This window comes from Oncorhynchus tshawytscha, linkage group LG01, assembly GCF_018296145.1.
Source record: "Oncorhynchus tshawytscha isolate Ot180627B linkage group LG01, Otsh_v2.0, whole genome shotgun sequence".
NCBI lineage: Eukaryota > Metazoa > Chordata > Actinopteri > Salmoniformes > Salmonidae > Oncorhynchus > Oncorhynchus tshawytscha.
This window is the reverse complement of record NC_056429.1, coordinates 85,438,614-85,465,116: the sequence shown is the minus strand read 5'-3', so window position 1 is coordinate 85,465,116 and position 26,503 is coordinate 85,438,614. Positions and strand designations below refer to the sequence as shown.

The following is a 26,503-nucleotide window of genomic DNA, read 5'->3' as shown; positions in this document are numbered from 1 at the left end:
TGAGGACAATTCAAAAAGGTCACTAGTTACCACCGCCACAAAGTCATAAACCCCGCCCATTCCTACAATTTGATCGGATTTAAACCTAACCTCAACCCCTCTGCTAACCTTAACCATAACCTTACATTTAGACCAATTTGACTTTGTGGCTGTGGTAACCAGTGGAAACCATTCCGAAAGACCAAATGAACATTGTAAGAAATGGAGAAAAACAGAGCCTTTAATTTTTTTTCTCTCAGTTTGATACTTTATTTTCATTGTTGTTGATTGGTAACATGACAACACACGTTCACAACAGGAACCATGTTTGTTTGATTGTGTGCGTGTGAACATACCAGATTAGGATTTTGGTATGGCGATACCTACAACCAAAATATTACCATTTTGGTATAATATTTTGGATTTGAATGCGTATAACAAGCTAATTATGGTCCAAACGTGATGCAACCGGATGCAACGCTAGTCCCTTCCTTTCCAAACGAAGTAACAACGCATACATTCCCATTTCCAAAACAAAAGGTGGACCAGCACAGAGTGAGATTGGCCTGGGAAAGGGTAGTGGCTACATTAGTGGCATAGCTGAGCTCTCAATATGAGAAAGCTGACACACTGGACTTGTCTTTCATTAACATTGTTCATCATAAAAACTGATTCAGTCACTTTTTAAAGTTTCTTCTTTATTTTCAAACATGATTTGTTCTCCTCCTCATCTTCAACAGATAGTGTGGTATGTAAGAGGGGGTGGCTGGCTAGGTAGGCGTCAGCAGCTTCCTCCTCTTTCATGACAACTGTCCCAGGATTCCATGCTGCTTCACATTAGTCCTTCTCTGGTACCAGCTTCAGCACTTTGCCAATAGCAATGGTTTTGCCTGAAAAGGGAGACAATTCCATACTTATAAAAACCTTTAATACTCCATTTGCCACCGGTTTTGTTGTTTAAAGCTTTCTCCTATTTCATCAATAGAAACAAAACAAGGTATAAAACAATCCCACAGGAACACACACACAACCTTCATCTCGTAGGGTGAACCTCCCCATCTGTGGGAAGTCTTTGAAGGTCTCGAGGCAGATGGTTCCAGCACAACGTAGCCGGGCGATGCACACCTGGTCCTGTTTGACAAAGCGAGGTCGCGTCTTGCTCTTCTCACCGGTCTTCTTGTCCACTAGACAGATTAAGGCCTGAGGAGAGAATTGACTTGAATACAGGTTTATTTACTAATGAACATTATTCACTGACAGAGAAGATACCTGTGGTGGGTAGGCTATACTTGGATAGAGACCCGGTTGGGTTAGGAGACGTTAACAAGCTAATGTAACTTAGTAACTCACTGTGATTTGTACTTCTTCAATACAGGTGTGGATGTGTAGGACTGCGTTGTAACCTGGGCAGATGATGGATTTATGCTCAATGATGACAATCTGAAAACAAAGTATTGAAAAAAATAAGTACTGGAGTTTACATACAGTTGAAGTCGGAAGTTTACATATACCTTGGCCAAATACATTTAAACTCAGTTTTTCACAATTCCTGACATTTAATTCTAGTAAAAATTCCCTGTCTTAGGTCAGTTTGGATCACCACTTTATTTTAAGAATGTGAAATGTCAGAATAATAGGAGAGAATGATTTATTTCAGCTTTTATTTCTTTCATCACGTTCCCAGTGGGTCAGAAGTTTACATACACTCAATTAGTATTTGGTAGCATTGTCTTTAAATTGTTTCTCGGGTCAAACGTGTCAGGTAGCCTTCCACAAGCTTCCCACAATAAATTGGGTGAATTTTGGCCCATTCCTCCTGGCAGAGCTGGTGTAACTGAGTCAGAATTGCAGGCCTCCTTGCTCGCACATGCTTTTTCAGTTCTGCCCACACATTTTCTATAGGATTGTGGTCAGGATATTGTGATGGCCACTCCAATACCTTGACTTTGTTGTCCTTAACTTGTTGAGTGTAGGGGGCAGTATTTTGATTTTTGGATGAAAAACATACCCATATGAAACTGCCTATTTCTCAGGCCCAGAAACTAGAATATATAATTGTCAGATTAGGATAGAAAACACTCTAAAGTTTCCAAAACTGTCAAAATATTTTCTGTGAGTATAACAGAACTGATATTGCAGGCGAAAACCTCAGGAAAAATCAAACCAGGAAGTGGCTTCTATTTTGAAAGCTCCATGTTCCATAGCCTGCCTTCGCTCCATTTAAAGGGATATCAACCAGATTCCTTTTCCAATCCTCAAGGTGTCAGTCTTTAGACATAGTTTAGACACATGCCCCGTCGTGACCGCTCGAGCCTGTGGATTTCTGAAAATAATGCACCAAACAAATTGAGGTATTTTGGATATAAAAATAATCTTTATGGAACAAAAGGCACATTTATTGTGTAACTGGGGGTCTCGTGAGTGAAAACATCTGAAGATCAAAGGTAAACGATTTAATCTATTGCTTTTCTGACTTTCGTGACCAATCTACTTGGCTGCTAGGTGTTTGTAATATTTTGTCTACTGAGAGAGATGTTCTTACATAAACGCTTGTTATGCTTTCTCCGAAAAGCTGTATTGAATTCTGACACGCCAGGTGGATTAACAACAAGCTACGGTGTTTTGCTATATCGCACTTGTGATTTCATGAAAATTAAATATGTTTAGTAATTTAATTTGAATTTGGTGCAGCGGGTGGTGATAAATTATCCCGCAAACGGGATGGGTTGCGTCAAGAAGTTAAGCTATTTTGCCACAACTTTGGAAGTATGCTTGGGGTCTTTGTCCATTTGGAAGACCCATTTGCGACCAAGCTTTAACTTCCTGACTGATGTCTTGATGTTGCTTCAATATATTCACATAATTTTCCTCATCATGATGCCATCTATTTTGTGAAGTGCGCCAGTCCCTCCTGCAGCAAAGCACCCCCACAACATGATGCTGCCACCCCCGTGCTTCACGGTCCGATGGTGTTTATACTTGCGTACTATTGTTTGTACAGATGTGCGTGGTACCTTCAGGCATTTGGAAATTGCTCCCAAGGATGAACCAGACTCGTGGAGGTCTACAATTGTTTTTCTGAGGTCTTGGCTGATTTCCTTTGATTTTTCCATGATGTCAAGCAAAGAGGCACTGAGTATGAAGGTGGGCCTTGAAATACATCCACAGGTACACCTCCAATTGACTCAATGATGTCAATTAGCCTATCAGAAGCATCTAAAGCCATGGCATCATTTTCTGGAATTTTCCAAGCTGTTTAAAGGCACAGTCAACTTAGTGTATGAAATCTTCTGACCCACTGGAATTGTGATACAGTGGATTATAAAATGAAATAATCTGTCTGTAAACAATTGTTGTAAAAATGACTTGTGTCATGCACAAAGTAGATGTCCTAACCGACATGCCAAAACTATAGGTTGTTAACAAGAAATTTGTGGAGTGGTTGAAAAACAAGTTTTAATGACTCCAACCTAAGTGTATGTAAACTTCCAACTTCAACTGTATTTAGTCAACCCAACCTACCATCGCTATCATTTAGCATTTCCCTGATGCAGTGTATCTTTGTAAACTAATCCTAGACAATGATAACATATGCCATTTATTTAGCAGAAGCTTTTATCCAAAGCAATTTACAGTCATGTGTGCATACACTGTACATTTTACGTACGGGTGGTCCGGGAATGGAACCCACTATCCTGGCATTGCAAGCGCTATGCTCTAACAACCGATCTAAAATTACCTTAGTCATGTCCTAAGGAACGTAGCCTACCTGAGCATCAAAAGTGCGTCCGGAGTGGCAGAGGTTCTCAGCATTACAGAGGATGAAGCCAGGCAGGATCTCCTCCTCCTCGATGCCCTTCAGCCTTAGCTTCAGGTTCTCTCCAGGAACAGCTTCATCTGTCTCCACCTCGTCAGACAGCAGGCTCAGCACCTCCACTGTGTGCTGGGGGTGGGGATAACACATCACATGTATCATAGTGCTGTATGTACACCGAGTATACAAAACAAAAACTATTATCCCTTATTGATGTCACTAAATCCACTTCAAATCAGTGTAGATGAAGGGGAGGAGACAGGTTAAAGAAGGATTTTTAAGCCTTGAGACATGGATTGTGTATGTGTGCCATTCAGAGGGTGAATGGGCAAAACAGATTTAAGATCCTTTGAACAGAGTATGGTAGTAGGTGCCAGGTGCACCAGTTTGAGTGTGTCAAGAACTGCAACGCTGCTGGGTTTTCACACTCAACAGTTCCCTGTGTGTATCAAGAATGGTCCACCACCCAAAGGACATCCAGCTAACTTGACAACTATGAGAAGCATTGGAATCAACATGAGCCAGCATCCCTGTGGAACGCTTTCAACACCTTGTAGAGTCCATGCCCCGATGAATTGAGGCTGTTCTGAGGGCAAAAGTGGGTGCTAATCAATATTAGGAAGATGTTCTTAATGTTTTGTACACTCAGTGTATATGTTATACAACAAGTAATATATTAGTAATCTTAAAATCGCAAGATAAACTGGGGCTGGGAAGGGAAATATAACATTAGAACCTGAAGTAAAGTATTTAACACAGATGCGTACATGTTGGAGAATCTAAACCTGAAGTGCATGGTAATGTTGGAAGTCTGGAGTCACTTTTACAATTTAAAGATAAATTATTTAGCAGACGTTTTTCTGCAGAGCATCTGCCAAAGGAATTAAAACGTACATGTAAATTGTGAAAGGGTCTCCTGTACACTTGTGTAATGTATACTCTCCAGGACAGATGAATGACCTATGGAAAGCCTTACCCTGTTAGGCATCATGACCAGCTGCTGGGCTTTGGCAATGAACCCAGATTCCAGCTTCCCCAGGATCACAGTGCCCATATCCTGAACACAGAGCACCACCAAGACCAGGTTAAAGGTTATTCTACCAGTTATAGTCAGTGGCCTTGTGGTTAGAGTGTCCACCCTGAGATTGGGAGATCGATCCCCGGCCGAGTCATACCACAGACTGTAAAAATGGTACCCTATGAGTCTCTGCTCGGCACTCAACATTAAGGAGATAGTTTGGGGGGGAAGGTCCTGCGGTAGACTAGTGTCCTGTCCAGGGGCTGTTGTACATGTACGTCAAGCTGCCTCATGCCACAGAAACAGAAGATAGGCTCCTGCCCCTATGAGCTGGTCCGGCTCAAAGCTACAAGTTAAAGATTGTATTATTACACTACATCCTTTGTTTCCTTTCTCATCCTCTACTCCGATCTAAGAGGTTTTTATAAACCTCTGAGAGTGGGGTCACGGCCAGGGTCTTTCATTATCAACAGCAACCCTGGAGCAATTAGGGTTAAGTGCCTTGCTTAAGGGCACAGAAAGATCTTTCACCTTTTTGGCTCAGGAAGTAGGGGTTCTGATGGTGCTTAAATCCACAAAATTAGTGAACGAGGCCTTTATTACTCCTGTATTAGCAGAGACAAATGCTCATCAACACCCCCCTCAGTTAAAGGAAGTGGTACTAAGGGTTAGGAAGGACACTGCAGTTTACTACGGATTCTGCTCACACCAGGTTACCATAGAAAATTTGCACTTATATTGAATGAATAAAAAAACTAAAACCGATTCTGTCTAGTCAATTAAAATGGTTGTTTCTTTTTTCTTCTATGCTCCCACCTAAGATGACTTAATTGAGTGTACTACCGTCTAGCGCTAAGCTGTTGATCCCCACTGCCAGCTAGTCTAACAACCTAACCAGCCGCCAATTAACTGGACCGTAATCCCATTATATCAACTGAATAGCAGATCTAGTTAGAGCTCCTGGGTTTCATAACACCCCTCTTACACAACCACAGCAGTGTGTGTGTGTGTGTGTGTGTGTGTATGTGCGGAAGACCTGCTGAGAAAGCTATACAATATAATTTTCTTCCTTGTAACCTGTTCCAAAACACCTGCTGGTGAAACCGGTGCCAGAAAGCTAAATTATCTTGTGGAGAAAATGGCTGTGCTCTGCTGTCCTTGGCTACAGTAGGGAGGGACTTGGAAGGACACCCAGAACGGAACAGAGGGCCTCATCTGGATGTGATGTGGGAAGGCCAGTGTGTGTGTAGGTAGCAGCTGCACAGTGCTGCATTATCTTTGTCATTTAGCAGTCATTTCATAAGCCATTGTCAAACTCTCAGATTATGTATTCATAATGGATTATTAATTACTACAGAATAAGATGGAGTGGTTAAAAATTATGCAAGTTATGCCGTTGAGTGCAATACAGAGCTAGAGATATGTAACTGGGATAACTCATGACAGCAGTTGAGCTCACCTTGTATTTGTCTACGATGGGTAATCTGACAGGGCCATCTGTGATTCTGATGAAGCTTGGCAGGCTGTCCAGATGTGGGATGAATGGCAAACCCCTGGCAATGAAGAACGACTGGGACAATCAATTATTATCTTTTCTAATAATACATTTATGGATTATCAATTATTATGGGGACAGAGAGAACTTTGATAGCTTCATAGAAGTTAGCAGAGCTGTTTTATGGAGGAGGAAAAAATATACATTGATTTGATGGACTGTTATGAAAATAGACTTGACAAGCAACCGCCACACAGCACCCCCAGAGGGATTGACGTTCGTGTACAGTTGAAGTCAGAAGTTTACATACACCTTGGCCCTATACATTTAAACTGAGTTTCACAATTCCTGACATTTAATCCTAGTAAAAATTCAGTTTTAGGTCAGTTAGGATCACCACTATTTTTAGAATGTGAAATGTCAGAATAATAGTTGAATTACTTATTTCAGCTTTTATTTATTTTATCACATTCCCAGTGGGTCAGAAGTTGAGATACACTCAATTAGTATTTGGTAGCATTGCCTTTAAATTGGTTAACTTGGGTCAAACTTTTCAGGTAGCCTTCCACAAGCTTCCCACAATAAGTTGGGTGAATTTTGGCCCATTCCTCCTGACAGAACTGGTGTAACCGAGTCAGGTTTGTAAGCCTCCTTGCTTGCACACTCTTTTTCAGTTGTGCCCACAAATTTTCTATAGGATTGAGGTCACGGCTTTGTGAAGGCCACTCCAATACCTTGACTTTGTTGTCCTTAAGCCATTTTGCCACAACTTTGGAAGTATGCTTGGGGTCATTGTCTATTTGGAAGACCCATTTGCAACCAAGCTTTAAATTCCTGACTGATGTCTTGAGATGTTGCTTCAATATATTCACAATTTTCCTCCTCATGATGCCATCTATTTTGTGAAGTGCACCAGTCCCTCTTGCAGCAAAGCACCCCCACAACATGATGCTGCCACCCCCGTGCTTCACGGTTGGGATGGTGTTCTTCGGCTTGCAAGCCTCCTCCTTTTTCCTCCAAACATAATGATGGTCATTATGGCCAAACAGTTCTATTTTTGTTTCATCAGACCAGAGGACATTTCTCCAAAAAGTACGATCTTTGTCCCCATATGCAGTTGCAAACCATAGTCTGGCTTTTTCATGGCGTTTTTGGGGCAGTGGTTTCTTCCTTGCTGAGCGGCCTTTCAGGTTATGTCGATATAGGACTCGTTTTACTGTGGATATAGATACTTTTGTACCGGTTTCCTTCAGCATCTTCACAAGGTCCTTTGCTGTTGTTCTGGGATTGATTTGTACTTTTCACACTAAAATACATCCATCTCTAGGAGACAGAACATGTCTCCTTCCTGAGCAGTATGATGGCTGCGTGGTCCGATGGTGTTTATACTTGCGAACTATTGTTTGTGCAGATGAACGTGGTACCTTCAGGCTTTTGGAAATTGCTCCCAAGGATGAACCAGACTTGTGGAGTCGACAATTTTTCTGAGTTCTTGGCTGATTTCTTTTGATTTTCCTATGATATCAAGCAAAGAGGCACTGAGTTTGAAGGTAGGCCTTGAAATACATCCACAGGTACACCTCCAATTGACTCAAATTAGCCTATCAGAAGCTTCTAAAGCCATGACATAATTTCCTGGAATGTTCCAAGCTGTTTAAAGGCACAGTCAACTTAGAGTATGTAAACGTCTAACCCACTGGAATTGTGATACAGGGAATTATAAGTGAAATAATCTTTCTGTAAACAATTGTTGGAAAAATTACTTGTGTCATGCACAGTAGATGTCCTAACCGACTTGCAAAAACTATAGTTTGTTAACAATACATTTTTGGAGTGGTTGAAAAACGAGTTTTAATGATTGCAACCTAAAGTGTATGTAAACTTCCGACTTCAACTGTACTTTCTGCAGAGAACTGAGGGGAGGTTGACTTACATGAACTTTCTGCAGAGAACTGAGCAGAGGTTGACTTACGTGTACTTTCTGCAGAGAACTGATGGGAGGTTGACTTACGTGTACCATGTGCACTCCTCTATAGGCTCCTTTAGGTTGGCTCCCGTCAGCCCAGAGCAAGGCATGAAGTAGATGTCCTTCTTTGGGTTGAAGCCCACCTTCTTCAGAAATGGCACCAACTTCTCTTTACATTCCTCATACCTGTGGTGGAGAGGGAGGAGGATGGGGTATTTTACTGTGTTAAATATCAATATCAATGTTACAATGTTGACTAATTGAGGAACACGATCTCCATTTTTATATCTTTACTATTCTATGACTGTCTGTCATAACCAGCCATGCAGCATGAGGGTCAAACAACACATTAGATGGGAAACTGTAGACTCTGCATTTGGCTCTCTCTAACAAGATGCATGTACATACAGTGCATTCGGGAAAGTATTCAGAACCCTTGAATTCTTCCACATTTTTATCTTAGAGCCTTATTCTAAAATGGATCAAATCTTTTTTTAAATCAATCTACACACAATACCCCATAATGACAAAGCGAAAACAGGTTTGTAGAAATGTATTACAAATAAAAAATGAAATAACACATTTACATAAGTATTCAGACCCCTTACTCAGCACTTTGTTGAAGCACCTTTAGCAGTGATTACAGCCTCGAGTCTTTTTGGGTATGACGCTACAAGCTTGGCACACCTGTATTTGGGGAGTTTATTCCATTCTTCTCTGCAGATCCTCTCAAGCATTGTCAGGTGGATGGGGAGCGTTGCTGCACAGCTACTTTAAGGTCTCTCCAAAGATGTTCGATCGGGTTCAAGTCCGGGCTCTGGCTGGGCCACTCAAGAACATTCAGAGACTTGGCCACTCCTGCGTTGTCTTGGCTGTGTGCTTAGGGTCGTTGTCCTGTTGAAAGGTGAACCTTCACACCAGTCTGAGGTCCTGAGTGCTCTGGAGCAGGTTTTCATCAAGGATCTCTCTGTACTTTGCTCGTTCATCTTTCCCTCAGTCCTGACTAGTCTTCCAGTTCCTGCAGCTGGCATAACATCCCCACAGCATGATGCTGCCTCCACCATAGGTATGGTGCCAGGTTTCCTCCAGACGTGATACTTGGCATTCAGGTCAAAGAGTTAAATCTTGGTTTCATCAGACCAGAGAATCTTGTTGCCTTTTGGAAAACTCCAAGCGGGCTGTCATGTCATGAGGGGTGGCTTCCATCTGGCCACTGTATCACAATTCCAGTGGGTCAGAAGATTACATACTCTAAGTTGACTGTGCCTTTAAACAGCTTGGAAAAATCTAGAAAATTATGTCATGGCTTTAGAAGATTCTGATAAGTGTCAGTGAACCTGAGTCAATTGGAGGTGTATCTGTGGATGTATTTCAAGGCCTACCATCAAACTCAGTGCCTCTTTGCTTGACATTATGGGAAAATCAAAAGAAATCAGCCAAGACTTCAGAAAAAAAATTGTAGACCTCCACAAGTCTGGTTCATCCTTGGGAGCAATTTCCAAACGCCTGATGTTCCCAGAACAACAGCAAAGGACCTTGTGAAGATGCTGGAGGAAACAGGTACAAAAGTATCTATATCCACAGTAAAAGTCCAAATATCGACATAACCTGAAAGGCCGCTCAGCAAGGAAGAATCCACTGCTCTAAAACCACCATAAAAAAGCCAGACTACAGTTTGCAACTGCACATGGGGACAAAGATCGTACTTGAAATGTCCTCTGGTCTGATGAAACAAAAATAGAACTGTTTGGCCATAATAACCATCGTTACGTTTGGATGCAAAAGGGGGAGGCTTGCAAGCCAAAGAAAACCATCCCAACCGTGAAGCACGGGTTGGCAGCATCATGTTGTGGGGGTGCTTTGCTGCAGGAGGGACTGGTGCACTTCACAAAATAGATGGCATCATGAGGAGGAAAATGATGTGGATATATTGAAGCAACATCTCAAGACATCGGTCAGGAAGTCAAAGAATGGTCGCAAATGGGTCTTCCAAATGGATAATGACCCCAAGCATACTTCCAAAGTTGTGGCAAAATGGCTTAAGGACAACAAAGTCAAGGTATTGGAGTGGCCATCACAAAAGCCCTGACCTCAAGCCCATAGAAAATTTGTGGGCACAACTGAAAAAGAGTGTGCAAGCAAGGAGGCCTACCAACCTGACTCAGTTACACCAGCTCTGTCAGGAGGAATGGGCCAAAATTCACACTACTAATTGTGGGAAGCTTGTGGAAGGCTACCCTAAACATTTGACCCAAGTTAAACAATTTAAAGGCAATGCTACCAAATACTAATTGAGTATGTAAACTTCTGATCCACTGGGAATGTGATGAAAGAAATAAAAGCTAAAATAAATTGCTCACTACTATTATTCTGACATTTCACATTCTTAAAATAAAGTGGTGTTCCTAACTGAACTAAGACAGGACATTTTTACTAGGAATAAATGTCAGGAATTGTGAAAAACTGAGTTTAAATGTATTTGGCCAAGGTGTATGTAAACTTCTGACTTCAACTGTACATATGAGATGAGTAATGTTGGATATGTAAACATTATTAAAGTGCTGTTATTTAAAGTGACTAGTGATATCTTTATTATTTTATTTAAGTGGCCAGAGATTTCAGTCTGTATGTTGGCAGCAGATTCTCTATGTTAGTTATGGCTGTCTGATGGCCTAGAGATAGAAACTGTTTTTCAGTCTGTCGGTCCCATCTTTGATGCACCTGTACTGACCTCGCCTTCTGGATGATAGCAGGGGGGAACAGGCAGTGGCTCGAGTGGTTGTTGTCCTTAATGATCTTGTTGGCCTTCCTGTGACATCAGGTGCTGTAGGTGTCATGGAGGGCAGGTAGTTTGCCCCCGGTGATGCATTGTGCAGACCACACTACCCTCTGGAGAGCCTTGCGGTTGAGGGAGGTGCAATTGCCGAACCAGGCCGACAGGATGCTCTCGATTGTGCATCTGTAAAAGTTTGTGAGGGTTTTAGATGACAAGCCAAATTTCTTCAGCCTCCTGAGGTTGAAGAGCCGCTGTTGCACCTTCTTCACCATGCTGTCTGTGTGGGTGGACCATTTCAGTTTGTCCGTGCTGTGTACGCCGAGGAACATAACTTTCCACCTTCTCCACTACTGTCCCTTCAATGTGGATGGGGGTGCTCCCTCTGCTGTTTCCTAAAGTCCACGATTATCTCATTTGTTTTGTTGACGTTGAGTGAGAGGTTATTTTCCTGACACCACACGGAGGGCCCTCACCTCCTCCCTGTAGGCTGTCTCGTCATTGTTGTTAATCAAGCCTACCTCTGTAGCGTCTGCAAACTTGATGATTGAATTGGAAGCGTGCATGGCCACGCAGTTATGGGTGAACAGGGAGTACAGGAGAGGGTTGAGAACGCACCCTTGTGAGGCCCCAGTGTTGAGGATCAGCGGGGTGGAGATGTTGTTACCTACCCTCACTACCTGGGGGCGGCCTGTCAGAAAGTCCAGTTGCACAGGGCGGGGTCGAGACCCAGGGTCTCGAGCTTAATGACGAGTTTAGATGGTACTATGGTGTTAAATGCTGAGCTGTAGTCAATTAACAGCATTCTTACATAGGTATTCCTCTTGTCCAGTTGGGATAGGGCAGTGTGCAGTGTGATTGCATTGTCAGTGGACCTATTGGGGCAGAAAGCAAATTGGAGTGGGTCTAGGGTATCAGGTAGGGTGGAGGTGATATGGTCCTTGACTAGTCTCTCAAAGCACTTCATGATGACAGAAGTGAGTGCAATGAGGAAATAGTCATTTAGTTCAGTTACCTTGGCTTTCTTGGGAACAGGAACAATGGTGGCCATCTTGAAGCATGTGGCGACAACAGACTGGGATAGGGAGAGATTGAATATGTCCGTAAATACACCGGCCAGCTGGTCTGCGCATGCTCTGAGGACGCGTGTAGGGATGCCGTCTGGGCCGGCAGGCTTGCGAGGGTTAACAAGTTTAAATGTTTTACTCACGTTGGCCACGGAGAAGGAGAGCCCACAGGCTTTGGTAGCGGGTCGTGTCAGTGGAACTGTATTGTCCTCAAAGCGAGCAAAGAAGTTGTTTAATTTGTCTGGAAGCAAGACGTCTGTGTCCGCAAAGGAGCTGGTTCTCTTTTTGTAATCCGTGATTGACTGTACTTTGCCACATACGTCTCGTGTTTGAGCCGTTGAATTCCGACTGTACTTTGTCTCTATACTGACGCTTTGCTTGTTTGATTGCCTTGAGGAGGGAATAGCTGTACTGTTTGTATTCGGTCGTGTTTCCGGTTGCCTTGCCATGATTAAAAGCGGTGGTTCACACTTTCAGTTTTGCATGAATGCTGCCATCAATACACGGTTTCTGGTTAGGGAAGGTTTTAATGGTCACAGAGGGAATGACATCTCTGATTCACTTGCTAATAAACTCACTCACCGAGCCAGCATATACGTCAATGTTATTGTCTGAGGCTATCCGGAACATATCCCAATTGATTGTAAGGAATTCTAGGTCGGGTGAACAAAAAAAAAATTGAGTTCCTGTATGTTTTTGTGATTTCACCATGAGTCGTTAATCATAAGGCATACACCCCCACCCTTCTTCTTACCAGGGAAATATTTGTTTCTGTCGACTTGATACATATAGAAACAGGTGGCTGTACCGACTCTGACAACATATCCCGAGTGAGCCATGTTTCCATGAAACGGAGAATGTTAGAATCTCTGATGTCTCTCTGGAAGGCAACTCGTGCCCTAATTTTGTCCACCTTGTTATCTAGAGATTGGACATTGGCGAGTAATATGCTCTGAAGCGGTGGATGGTGTCCTCGCCTTCTAAGTCTGACCAGTAGGCCATTCCGCCTCTCCTACTGCGACCACGTTTTGGGTCGTCCTCTGGGATGAGATCGCATGTCCAGGGTGAAGGTCTGAACAAAGGATCCACTTCGGGAAAGACGTATTCCCGGTCGTAATTATGGTAAATTGACATCGCAGAAATCGTTTTACCTTTGTTATATACCCTTTGTTGGCAATGACAAAGTATTGAGATAAACTTTTGTTATTGACCAAATACTTATTTTCCACCATAATTTGCAAATAAATTCATTAAAAATCCTACAATGTGATTTTCTGGATTTTTTTCTCTCATTTTGTCTGTCATAGTTGAAGTGTACCTATGATGAAAATTACAGGCCTCTCTCATCTTTTTAAGTGGGAGAACTTGTACAATTGGTGGCTGACTAAATACTTTTTTGCCCCACTGTAGCTAGGTGTGTGCTTTCCAAATCATGTCCAATCAATTGAATTTACCACAGATGTACTCCAATCAAGTTGTAGAAACATCTCAAGGATGATCAAAGGAAATAGGACTCACCTGAGCTCAATTTCGAGGTTCATAGCAAAGGGTCTGAATACTTATGTAAATGAGGTATCTCTTTTTAATTTTTATTACATTTGCAAAAATGTCTAAAAACCTGTTTCGCTTTGTCATTATGGGGTATTGTGTAGATTGATTAAAAATATATATTTAATCCATTTTAGAATAAGGCTGAAATGTAACAAAAAGTGAACAATGTCAAGGGGTCTTAATACTTTCCGAATGCACTGTACATTGTACTGGCTGACCTTTCCAAGCTCCAGTTGACAGTGGGGTCGTCCATCTTGTTGACAAGGACGATGAGGTGTTTGACTCCAGCCGTCTTGGCCAGCATTGCGTGCTCCCGCGTCTGACCTCCCTTCTCAAAGCCTGTCTCAAACTCTCCTTTTCTGGCCGAGATCACCTGACCACAACAGGGTTACGTTAGACTAGCATAGGGTGCAGAAGATAATGATAAACACTAGGGTACACCTTACAGGTACTGTACATTATCTACTGTGTAGACTTTTCAGAACTAGAATGCATGTTAGAAAATGCTCTCATTATATAGTTATGTCAGTCCTCTTCTTATCACACAAAATCCATTTCTAAACAAATGCAGTCTCAGTCAACTTGTCTACTGGCAACGATACAACTAACCAACTAACAGGGACACAGGAGCCTGTTTTGCCTCGACGCAGCAGATACGAAAAGTGGCCAGTGAAATGCCTTCCACAAAGCATTGTTTGGGAAAACTCACCAGCACTGCCAGGTCAGCCTGTGACGCCCCACCGATCATGTTGGGGACAAAGCTTTTGTGGCCGGGGGCGTCCAGGATAGTAAAGTGCTTTTTCTCTGTCTCAAAGTAGGCTCTCCCCACCTCCACAGTCTTCCCCTTGTCTCTCTCCTCCTGGTTGGTGTCCAGAGCCCAGGACAGGTACCTGGCGAGCAAGATATGGATACAAGATTAAAAAGTCATGAAAACGTTTTTCAGTCATTTTTATTATTTCCAAGCATATACATAACTGAATCTAGTCACACCAGAAGGTAAACTCACCATGTTTCTCTGTTCTTTTCTTTGGCTTCTCTTTCATATTTCTCCAGGGTTCTTTTCTCCACCATTCCTGTCAAATACCTCCAAAAAGAAAGATAAACAGAGATTGCCTGATCTGATGAATATAGGAGAGAACATTTTAATTCTAGATAGCCATGGCATTAGTAGCAATATCAAACCGTAGAAGAAAATGTTAAGCCATCTTCAGTAACCTGAAACTAGGAATAGTTATTGATAACTATGTTATTACTCACATGATCTGACCTCCAATAGTTGATTTACCAGCATCTGAAAAAAAGAAAACTGGTCTTCAATCCAAATGAATACAGACAATTTCTAACAGCACTTGCTGTTAGAAATTGCACTTGCACACCATGAATTTAAAAAATGATGTAGGAAAGAAGACCATGAGGTAAGAGTATACAGTAGGAACGCACCCACATGCCCGATGAACACCACATTGACATGCTCCTTCTTCGGGGCGTCTGGTGGGAGGGGGATTACTTTGAGCATGGGCAGCTCCTCCTCCTCTTCCTCTTCCATCATCTCCTCCTCCTCCTTTCCCTGCACCACCTCACTGGAACCCCCCTCTCCTCCCAGGGCTCCCCCTCCTCCTGGTTCTCCTTCCCCGGGCTCCTCTTTCTGCTCCCACGTCTCCACCATCATGTCTGCTTCTGTCCCTCCTCCGTTCTCCACTGGAGCTAAAGGACAAAAACAGCACTTGTTTACCACTGATGTAGACCATGAAACAATGCTCTTTTGTTGAAGGTAGTCCGCACATCCAGCAGATTTCACAGGTGCATGATGGGTATATGAGATAGCTTGTGAACAGAGAGGAGAGTACCGGCACACTGTTCATCTAAACTGTGTGCGGAACTGCACGGTGACTGCAGGTTCTCTTCAAACAATGCTCTTTGATCTCTGACCTCATACACTATAACACGGAAATTGGCTTATTACACATTTTTTACAGAGTTGTGGTCACCTACAGTGCCTTCAGAAAGGATTCATACCCCTTGACTTATTCCACACTGTGTTGTGTTACAGCCTGAATTCAAAATTAATGTAATAAAACCTTCTCACCCATCTACACAAAATACCCCACAATGACAAAGTGAAAACGTTTTTAGAAAATCTAGCAATCTCATTTACATAAGTATTCACACCCTTGAGTCAATACATGCTAGAATAAACTTTTGCAGCGATTACATCTGTCCATTGCTAGAGAGCCATTTTCCAGTCTTGCCATAGATTTTCAAGCCGATTTATGTCAAAACTGTAACCAGACCAATCAAGAACATTCAATGTCGTCTTCGTAAGCAACTCCAATGTACACGGCTCAAAAAAATATAGGGAACACTAAAATAACACATCCTAGATCTGAATGAATTAAATATTCTTATGAAATACTTTTTTTCTTTACATAGTTGAATGTGCTGACAACAAAATCACACAAAAATTATCAATGGAAATGAAATGTATCAACCCATGGAGGTCTGGATTTGGAGTCACACTCAAAATTAAAGTGGAAAACCACACGACAGGCCGTTCCAACTTTGATGTAATGTCCTTAAAACAAGTCAAAATGAGGCTCAGTAGTGTGTGTGGCCTCCACGTGCCTGTATGACCTCCCTACAACGCCTGGGCATGCTCCTGATGAGGTGGCGGATGGTCTCCTGAGGGATCTCCTCCCAGACCTGGACTAAAGCATCCGCCAACTCCTGGACAGTCTGTGGTGCAACGTGGCGTTGGTGGATGGAGCGAGACATGACGTCCCAGATGTGCTCAATTGGATTCAGGTCTGGGGAACGGGCGGGCCAGTCCATAGCATCAATGCCTTCCTCTTGCAGGAACTGCTGACACACTCCAGCTACATGAGGTCTAGCATTGTCTTGCATTAGGAGGAACCCAGGGCCAACTGCACCAACATATGGTCTCACAAGGGGTCTGAGGATCTCATCTCGGTACCTAATGGCAGTCAGGCTACCTCTGGCGAGCACATGGAAGGCTGTGCGGCCCCCACACCAAGAAATGCCACCCCACACCATGACTGACCCACCGCCAAACCGGTCATGCTGGAGGATGTTGCAGGCAGCAGAACGTTCTCCACGGCGTCTCCAGACTCTGTCACATGTGCTCAGTGTGAACCTGCTTTCATCTGTGAAGAGCACAGGGCACCAGTGGCGAATTTGCCAATCTTGGTGTTCTCTGGCAAATGCCAAACGTCCTGCACGGTGTTGGGCTGTAAGCACAACCCCCACCTGTGGACGTCGGGCCCTCATACCACCCTCATGGAGTCTGTTTCTGACCGTTTGAGCAGACATATGCACATTTGTGGCCTGCTGGAGGTCATTTTGCAGGGCTCTGGCAGTGCTCGTCCTGCTCCTCCTTTCACAAAGGCGGAGGTAGCGGTCCTGCTGTTGGGTTGTTGCCCTCCTACGGCCTCCACGTCTCCTGCTGTACTGGCCTGTCTCCTGGTAGCGCCTCCATGCTCTGGACACTACGCTGACAGACACAGCAAACCTTCTTGCCACAGCTCGCATTGATGTCCCATCCTGGATGAGCTGCACTACCTGAGCCACTTGTGTGGGTTGTAGACTCCGTCTCATGCTACCACTAGAGTGAAAGCACCGCCAGCATTCAAAAGTGACCAAAACATCAGCCAGGAAGCATAGGAACTGAGAAGTGGTTTGTGGTTATCACCTGCAGAACCACTCATTTCTTAGGGGTGTCTTGCTAATTGCCTATAATTTCCACCTGTTGTCTATTCCATTTGCACAACAGCATGTGAAATTTGTCAATCAGTGTTGCTTCCTAAGTGGACAGTTTGATTTCACAGAAGTGTGATTGACTTGGAGTTACATTGTGTTGTTTAAGTGTTCCCTTTATTTTTTTGAGCGGTGTATATTTGGCCTATTGTTCTGCTGAAATGTGAATATGTCTCCCAGTGTCTGTTGGAAAGCAGACTTAACCATCCTCTTGGATTTTACCTGCACTTAGCTCTATTCCATTTATTTTTATCCTAAAAAAACTTGCCAATGACAAGCATACCCATAACATGATGGAGTCACCACCATACTTGAAAATATGAAGAGTGATGTTGTGTTGGATTTGTCTCACACATAACGCTTTATATTCAGGACATAAAGTTCATTTCTTTGCCACATTTTTTGCAGTTTTACTTTAGTGCCTTATTGCAAACAGGATGCATGTTTTGGGATATTTTTATTCTGTACAGGCTTCCTTCCTTTCACTCTCATATTTAGGATAGTATTGTGGAGTAACTACAATGTTGTTGAACCATCCTCAGTTTTCTCCTATCACAACCATTAAACTCTAACACCATCGGCCTCATGGTAAAATCCCTGAGAGGTTTCATTCCTCTCTGGCAACTGAGTTCGGAAGGACGCCTGTAACTTTGAAGTGACTGGATGTATTCATACACCATCCAAAGTGTAATTAATAACTTCAACACGCTCAAAGGGATATTCAATGTCGGCTTCTTTTCAACATGTACCAATAGGTGCCCTTTTTTGCAATGTATTGGAAAACCTCCCTGGTCTTTGTGGTTGAATCACTGCTCAACTGAGGGACCTTACAAATAATTGTATGTATGTATGTATGTAGTACAGAGATGACGTAGTCATTCAAAAATCATGTTAAACAATATTATTGAGCCTCCCAGGTGGCGCAGTGGTTAAGGGCGCTGTACTGCAGTGCCAGCTGTGCCACCAGAGACTCTGGGTTCGCGCCCAGGCTCTGTCATAACCGGCCGCGACCGGGAGGTCCGTGGGGCGATGCACAATTGGCCTAGAGTCGTCCGGGTTAGGGAGGGGTTGGCCGGTAGGGATGTCCTTGTCTCATCGCGCACCAGCGACTCCTGTGGTGGGCCAGGCACAGTGCACGCTAACCAAGGTTGCCAGGTGCACGGTGTTTCCTCCGACACATTGGTGCGCCTGGCTTCCGGGTTGGATGCGCGCTGTGTTAAGAAGCAGTGCGGCTTGGTTGGCTTGTGTATCTGAGGACGCATGACTTTCAACCTTCGTCTCTCCCGAGCCCGTACAGGAGTTGTAGCGATGAGACAAGATAGTAGCTACTAAAACAACTGGATACCACGAAATTGGGGAGAAAACGGGGTAAACTTTTATTTTAAAAAACACTATTATTGCACACAGAGTGAATCCATGCAACGTAAGCACATTTTTACTCCAGAACTTATTTTAGTCTTTCAATAACAAAAGGGTTGAATACTTATTGTCACGCCCTGACCTTAGAGATCCTTGTTATTCTCTATGTTTGGTTAGGTCAGGGTGTGTATCGGGTGGGCATTCTATGTTCTCTATTTCTTTGTTTTTGGCAGAGTGTGGTTTCCAATCAGAGGCAGCTGTCTATTGTTGTCTCTGATTGGGGGCTACCTAAGTTTGATCCCCAATTTCAGTTCTGGGATCTTATTTTCTGTTTAGTGTCTGTGCCTGACAGAACTGTTTGCTTTCATTTTTTGTTATTTTGATTTTTGGTGTCATCAATAAAAAGACGATGTACGCCTACCACGCTACGCCTTGGTCTCCTTCTCCCAACGAGAGCCGTAACACTTGACTCAAGAAATTTCAGCTTTTCATTTAATGACTTTGTAAACATTTCAAAAAAAATAATAATTCAATTTTGACATTAAAAGGTATCAACAGTCACTCAGAACTCACTTCCCCTCGTGTCCTCTCTCTCTCTCTGGCAGGCTACAGTTTCAGCCAGGTGTCACACTAACAGATAAATCAGGCGTATGTAACCTGAGTAGATGTGCACAGCGGCAGTGTTCTCTGGCCAAATGTAAAACATATAGGGCTGGTCAACACAGTACCTCTACAGCAACATTCCCTGAAAATACAACTGGACTGCTCGATTTGGTTATACCAGTCTAACAAACGTCATATCCTCCGTTTCCACGTGTTCCAGTGTACTAGTATATTTTAGGCATAGGCCTGTGATGTTGCATCATGCTATAGATGTGCATGTAGGGAGTGCGAGCCTGCCAACCCTCCCAGTTGGACCTTGTCATGTCTCCCAGAACTGGCCTTCAGGCGTAGGCTACCTCGTAGTGAGCAGTAGGCCTTAAGAGAGATGTTTCAATGTCTGAATGGTAGACAATACTGACTGACGGACATTTGTAATCTCTTCTGGAATGAGTTGGGTGGGAGTTGGCAAGGCAACCTTCTGCAGGTAAAAAATTAAGATTGAAACCTGAAGGTATTTTAAAAAACACCTGTGATACACATCTTCAACAAACAATCTGATACAGTCTGACTGTCCAAAAAAATAACATTGTGTAAAGTACAACACACCTGAGTGGCAAAGGGAAGTAAAAGATGGAAGAATAGTTAGCTCCATAATAATATAGTAATAAACACAAAACACATACCAACTGTTTCTGACAGCTCCATGCTGGCAACTGTCTCAGCACCTGTGAAGAGACAAGTTGTTGCGTTTATCATTGGCATTAAATGGACATTGGAGGTTTTGGAATAGGAATCCAGTAACGTTATGGGTGATGGCTTAACAATAATAATAGCATTATGAGCAGTAGGCCTAGCTATAAATGTTGCACCATCATGTCAAAAGTCACATTAGGGTTGAGCAATATCATACACTGGTCTAGTGAGCTTGCTTAGCTAACGTTACAACCCCAAGATAGCTAACGTTATCTAGCTAGGTACTGTAGCTAACCCGGCTAACCCCAGGCAATAAGAGCAGCTGTCAAAATCCCGTTATTACAACACTCCACAACATCACACACTAACCTACCGTGACCGTCGGATACTGGGATTTCCGTGAGGCTGCTTTGAAAGAAGGTCGGTACAAACACCGCTGCGTTGACATTCGGGACAAACGGCTTGGCATTGACGTTGAGAGCGGCGAGAGCGGACTGGAGTCCCGCGGCGTCTCGGGCCTCGGCATCCTCCTCCTGCTCCCACGAATCCGGGGCTGTGTCTCGCGGGTCCATGGCAGAGTTAGCTAAGCTAGCTAGCTGGCTTGACTGTGAATAACGCACCTGGCTTGATGTCCGTTCTGTTATCTTCCTAATTATGTTAAAATAATTCGCGATGCTTCACTGTGTCTTGTTTTGGGAGGCATATGGTGAGCCGGTGTCTCACGGAGACGAGACCGACGAGAGAGACGTAAACCACAGTTTCACAACGAACCGCTAGGAGGGCTCCTCGAGGGGGTAACCCTGGAACTACAGAACAATGCATTCTGGAAGGTGGGGTTGAACGTAAAGCTGTCTATCGCCACTCTGTAAACCGGTAAATATGAACTTTAAAAACAGTATACTAATCAGAGTATACACATCCTTAATTTTACTAAACTCAACAACAAAAATCTAACATTAAATAGTACAGATAAACAGTATAAGTATTCAAATCAGTTATGATTTGAAAAAAGCTGCCCAATGGTGAATCCATGAGGGTCTTTCACTCTTTGGCATCAGCAATTCCCCCCGGAGTGAAAGTGGCCTCGTTCTCAGGCATATCAGGACTGCAGGATACCATGGAAAATAATGAATCTACGAGAGGAGGAAGATCTTTCTCTATAGGTGAGAAAATCATATTTGACAACTTATTACTAAGGAATAATGAGAACAACATTTATTGAGTAATTGAACCTTAAGACAAATTACCTGTCAAATATCTTGGCGATTCTCAACTCTCCACGTCCTTTCCTCAAGCTGATTCGTGTGGTGGACGCATGCGCCAGGATGTGCCCTCCAATCGGCTTTTTGGGATCAGCTTGGAACCTGACAGAGACAAGAGAAACACTCAGATCAGAATTACAGGCCAAAATCTGTCAGGCCAAAAATGTGGCCAAGTGGGTGAGTTTCCGTCCAATTCCAAACCGAACCCTAGTCCCTACATCAGGCTAGTCACTTACGACATCCCAGCTCCAGGGTCTGCAGTCATCTGATTGGTGACAAACACCACAACGTTGTACTCTAGGGAGAGGAGAAAGGAAGACATGAATATCAATATGTACAAATTAATATATCCCATCTCCATCAATCCAAGGTTTATGCAAAATTCAAGAGTTATTCTGCTGCGATGTACATCTATTATTTCCATAGTTCCCATATAAATCTGCAAGAGCTGTGGCCAGACCTTCAGAGATCTTCTGCAGACGAGAGAGCATCTGGGCCAGCTTCTGTTGTTTCTCTGCCAGGTCCCCTCGGCCAGAGAAATCTACCCGGAACAGAGCCATGATGGAGTCTATGATCTGAGGGCAGGAATGGGAAAGACAGAGACACAAGATATTACAAATGCTTATTACACATAATGCATTATATCTGTCGAATTAACTAAAGTGTTACCGAAAGATAAGTACAGTGATAGTGTCAACTTCTAAGAAAAAAATACTAACATAAAACAATATGACAGGTGATGTTGTTTATATTTTATTTAATACCAGAAGTTTGAAGATGCCTCCCTCCTCGTGGAATTTGGCCGCCACAAAATCCAACAGCTCCATCTGGTGTTCACCTGAAGTTGAAACCTAATTAGGGACATAGTAGTGCAGTAGAGTAAGTCCAAGATGCATGGTCCAAACCATACAAAAGCCTTATCCTCTGATGTCATAAGTACCCATTAGAAAACACAGAAATTATCCTAAAATGTATACAGTAAAAAAATGTACAAACAGACTCCAAATGTATACTTAACATTTCTATCTAACATTGCAAAACAGCTTTCCTCAGACAATATGTTCTCAGGTTTAGGCAGTAATTGTAACGGTTGTCGTCTGGAGATAGAGAGGACCAAAGCGCAGCATGGTTAGTGTTCATCTTTTTAATGGAAAACTGAACACTTTTAAAAAACACAAAACAACAACCGAAACAGTTCTATCTGGTGCAGACACACAAAGACTGAAAATAACCACCCACAAACCCCAACAGAAAACAGGCTACCTAAATATGGTTCCCAATCAGAGACTATGACTAACACCTGCCTCTGATTGAGAACCATATCAGGCCAAACAAGAAACCCCACATAGAAACAGAAAACAGACTGCCCACCCAACTCACACCCTGACCACACTAAAACAAAGAAAATACAAAAGAACTATGACAGTAATGATAGAGAGGTACTGTTTAATGAGTAAGTTAGATGTCTTACTGGTGTAAGCTTGGGCATATAACACATTGTCCAACACAGCATCATGGTCCACGTTGAACCTGTCTGCTATGTCCTTCAGCCTGTCTGGATGACTAGAGGGTCACATCAGGTTAAGGAAAACATAGGATTTCATAAGAGACTATTGGCTGAGTCATGTGAATAAAAAAACACTGGGATACTTATGACCCTGTATCCTCAGAAATACTTGCAAAGGTAAGGGTGATTTTAAACGGATGCAAATTTGACTTTATAGATTAGAGCTCAGGTAAATTAGGATACAAAGTGTTCTCTGTGTCGATGAAGATTACTTTTCCTCCTGTGTAGCCATCCTCTCCAGGAAGCTGGGCTGTGACTGGAGAACAACAGAGACACGGACTAAATGACAAGAACCAATGTAATAATATCTGAATATTTCTAAAACCTGACTTCCAAGACAGTACAACCTAACTGGGACGACCGAAAATACCCCTCAGCCATTCACTTACCACAGTGTGTGAGAGCTGGGTCTTGCTTGTCCAAAACTCTGAGGGACTAAACATTTTAAACAAACTACGAAAGTATGAGAAAAAGAAAACATGTTTTATATCTGACTCAGTTCAGGTTAATGTTAGCTATTGGGCCTTAACTTCTTGTCTTATACATCATGAGCATGAGATTTATCATATCTTTGACTGGGGGACCCACAGAGCTCACCTCCAAATGCCTCAGTGATTACCATGCTCTCCATACCTCCCCCAAGTAGTTTACTGAAGACAGACGGATCAGAAGAGAAAAATTGGAGTACTGAAAATGTATTACTATAAAAAGTTATGAACATATGAGCATGTGGCGAATCTCAACTCAAACTCTATGCTTCCAGTGTTGACACGGAACAATTGTTTCCTCTTCGCACTGTATTCAAATTCTGTCAGGAAACCTTTGGTCTAAAATAAAAATGTATTCAACATACTAGGTGACCAGCTGCAACAGGATTTTGAGTTTGTCTTACAATTATACGTTGAATAAATGTTTTTTTTTTTTTACATTGTTGACAACAAAACTAATCATGAAAAATCAAAGTCCCCTATTCTGAAGTAGACTCAGGTGAGTCTCTCACCAGCATTTTCCCAGCAGCTTCTTTGATCTTGTCCACCTTGGCCTCTGAAAGGCCCTTGATGTTACACAGGGCTCTGCGTGTGGTCATCTGGATCCCCTTCACTATGCAAATACCCACAGACTTCAGCTTATTTAAATCTGCCATGTTCTCTATGGATGGAGGGTGGGAGGGATAGAGAGGAGAGTGAAGGGGAGAGAGTGAAGGGGAGAGAGAGAGAGGGAGGGGTGGTAGTGGGAGAGAATGGAGAGAGTGAGGCAGAGAGAAAGAGAGGGGGGGTTGTTTACTTATTAGTTTTGAGGTGTAATCTTGAGTTGGTCTATCTACCAACTCATGACTAAGTATCTATAACATATTATACACTCTGTCAATGGTCAGCGCTGTCTAACCACTGTCCTCGACATTGTTTTCAGATATACTCACAATTCCATGCTTCTGTAGGTTGTCTATGTTTTGGAAAAAGGACTCCTGGGGGTAAAGAACATTACCAAACAACCTCATGTCCATGTTGAGAAGTAACATATGATCTGACTGTGTATGTCTGACACACCACTTAGGCCAGATGGAAGTTACCATCACCAAAACATATATTAGCTATGTTGTTTGTTATCAATGATTATCAAAGAGTTGTAGCTAACTTCCTAGCTACAACAATCCATTCTACCAAGAAAAACCTAAAATTATGCCAGTAGTAGCAACGAGATGGCTAGTGGCTAACAAAACTGACAACCGTAGCCAGGCTGGCAAGCAAGCTAAAATCAAAGACTGTACAGTATGAAGATAGGCAAACACTGCTTATCCAATAAAGATAAATAGTAATGGTGTCTTTTTGTAAGCACTACCTCCGCCATGGTTGTTTGAACAAAGCCTACGGGGGAAATGAATGGCGTATTTTGTAGTCTTTGGAGGAAAAATGTTTTCCCGCACTCAATTCGCGAATATCGTTCCGCTAATACAGGACTAGTAAAGGCACGGTGCACTTAATTTGTGATTTTTTTTCAACTAAAAGTATTTGAATGTTTACCAGCATTTGCAACTTGAGTCTAATAATTATCTGTACAAAACAGTTAATCTGAAACAAAATGTATTAGTCACATGTGCCGAATACAACAGGTGTAGAATTTACAGTGAATTGTTTACTCACAAGCCCTTAACCAACAGTGCAGTTTTAACAAAATACCTAAAAAAAAGTACGAGATAAGAATAACAAATAATTAGGTAATTGAGGTAATATGTACATATCTGTAGAGTTATTAAAGTGACTATGCATAGACAATAAACAGAGAGTAGCAGCAGCGTAGAGGGGGGGTGGCAATGCAAATAGTCTGGGTAGCCATTTTATTACAAGTTCAGGAGTCTTAAGGCTTGGGGGTAGAAGCTGTTAAGAAGCCTTTTGGACCTAGACTTGCCGCTCCGGTTCTGTTTGCCGTGCGGTAGCAGAGAGAATGACTAAGGTGTCTGGAGTCTTTGACAATTCTTAGAGCCTTCCTTTGACACTGCCTGGTATAGAGGTACTGGATGGCAGGAAGCTTGGCCCCAGTGATGTACTGGGCCGTACGCACTACCCTCTGTAGTGCCTTGCGGTCGGAGGCCGAGCATTTGCCATACCAAGCAGTGATGGAACCCGTCAGGATGCTCTCGATGGTGCAGCTGTAAAACCATTTGAGGATCTGAGGACCCATGCCAAATCTTTTCAGTCTCCTGAGAAAGTCCAGGATCAAGTTACAGAGGGAGGTGTTTAGTCCCAGGGTCCTTAGCTTAGTGATGAGCTTTGAGGGCACTGTGGTGTTGAACGATGAGCTGTAGTTAATGAATAGCATTCTCACATACAGTTGAAGTCGGAAGTTTACAAACACTTAGGTTGGAGTCATTAAAACTTGTTTTTCACCCACTCCACAAATTTCTTGTTAACAAACTATAGTTTTTGCAAGTTGGTTAGGACATATACTTTGTGCATGACAAAGTCATTTTTCCAACAATTGTTTACAGACAGATTATTTCAATTATAATTCACTGTATCACAATTCCAGTGGGTCAGAAGTTTACATACACTAAATTGACTGTGCCTTTAAATAGCTTGGAACATTCCAGAAAATGATGTCAAGGCTTTAGAAGATTCAGATAGGCTAATTGACATAATTTGAGTCAATTGGAGGTGTACCTGTGGATGTATTTCAAGGCCTACCTTCAAACTCAGTGCCTCTGTGCTTGACATCATGGGAAAATCAAAAGAAATCAGCAAGACCTCAGAAATTGTAGACCCCCCAGAAGTCTGGTTCATCCTTGGGAGAAATTTCCAAATGCCTGAAGGTGCCACGTTCATCTGTACAAACAATAATATGCAAGTATAAACACCATGGGACCACGCAGCCGTCATACCACTCAGGAAGGAGGTGCGTTCTGTCTTCTAGAGATGAATGTACTTTGGTGCAAAAAGTGCAAATCAATCGCAGAACAACAGCAAAGGACCTTGTGAAGATGCTGGAGGAAACAGGTACAAAAGGATCTATTATCCACAGTAAAACGAGTCCTATTTCGACATAACCTGAAAGGCAGCTCAGCAAAGAAGAAGCCACTGCTCCAAAATC

At 42.8% G+C, this 26,503-nt stretch overlaps 2 protein-coding genes and 1 long non-coding RNA gene across 9 annotated transcripts; 1 reads left to right on the top strand and 2 right to left on the bottom strand.

The window, feature by feature from the left end:
- Window positions 1-224: 224 nt before the first annotated feature.
- LOC112258799 (eukaryotic peptide chain release factor GTP-binding subunit ERF3A) lies at window positions 225-20,819 on the bottom strand. The gene is made up of 14 exons (XM_024433394.2): window positions 20,463-20,819; window positions 20,080-20,121; window positions 15,104-15,367; window positions 14,921-14,954; window positions 14,670-14,747; window positions 14,373-14,553; window positions 13,882-14,036; window positions 8,318-8,458; window positions 6,271-6,364; window positions 4,770-4,850; window positions 3,749-3,922; window positions 1,330-1,419; window positions 1,011-1,179; window positions 225-869 (listed from the first exon to the last, which is right to left on the bottom strand). The coding sequence occupies exons 1-14, from the start codon at window positions 20,659-20,661 to the stop codon at window positions 817-819; spliced, it is 1,755 nt and encodes a 584-aa protein (XP_024289162.1). The 5' UTR covers window positions 20,662-20,819; the 3' UTR covers window positions 225-816.
- Window positions 20,758-24,895, bottom strand: LOC112258808 (meiotic recombination protein DMC1/LIM15 homolog). Of its 7 annotated transcripts, XM_042326967.1 has the most exons (13): window positions 24,758-24,874; window positions 24,339-24,383; window positions 23,919-24,067; window positions 23,516-23,568; window positions 23,308-23,371; window positions 23,102-23,174; window positions 22,823-22,914; window positions 22,370-22,448; window positions 22,116-22,202; window positions 21,812-21,926; window positions 21,588-21,648; window positions 21,337-21,453; window positions 21,104-21,246 (listed from the first exon to the last, which is right to left on the bottom strand). In XM_042326967.1, exons 8-13 carry the CDS (start codon window positions 22,382-22,384, stop codon window positions 21,189-21,191), a joined length of 453 nt encoding a protein of 150 aa, XP_042182901.1. In that variant the 5' UTR covers window positions 22,385-22,448; window positions 22,823-22,914; window positions 23,102-23,174; window positions 23,308-23,371; window positions 23,516-23,568; window positions 23,919-24,067; window positions 24,339-24,383; window positions 24,758-24,874; the 3' UTR covers window positions 21,104-21,188. The 7 variants fall into 7 exon arrangements, with proteins under 7 accessions (XP_042182897.1, XP_042182899.1, XP_042182901.1 ...); XM_042326963.1 differs by lacking the exons at window positions 21,104-21,246; window positions 22,370-22,448 and adding an exon at window positions 20,758-20,895 and having other exon boundaries at window positions 24,758-24,873; XM_042326965.1 differs by lacking the exon at window positions 22,370-22,448 and having other exon boundaries at window positions 21,084-21,222.
- LOC112258838 lies at window positions 20,871-21,870 on the top strand. Its single transcript, XR_002954781.1, has 4 exons — window positions 20,871-20,962; window positions 21,148-21,252; window positions 21,385-21,528; window positions 21,778-21,870. It is a non-coding gene; the product is annotated as an uncharacterized LOC112258838 (long non-coding RNA).
- Window positions 24,896-26,503: the final 1,608 nt, after the last annotated feature.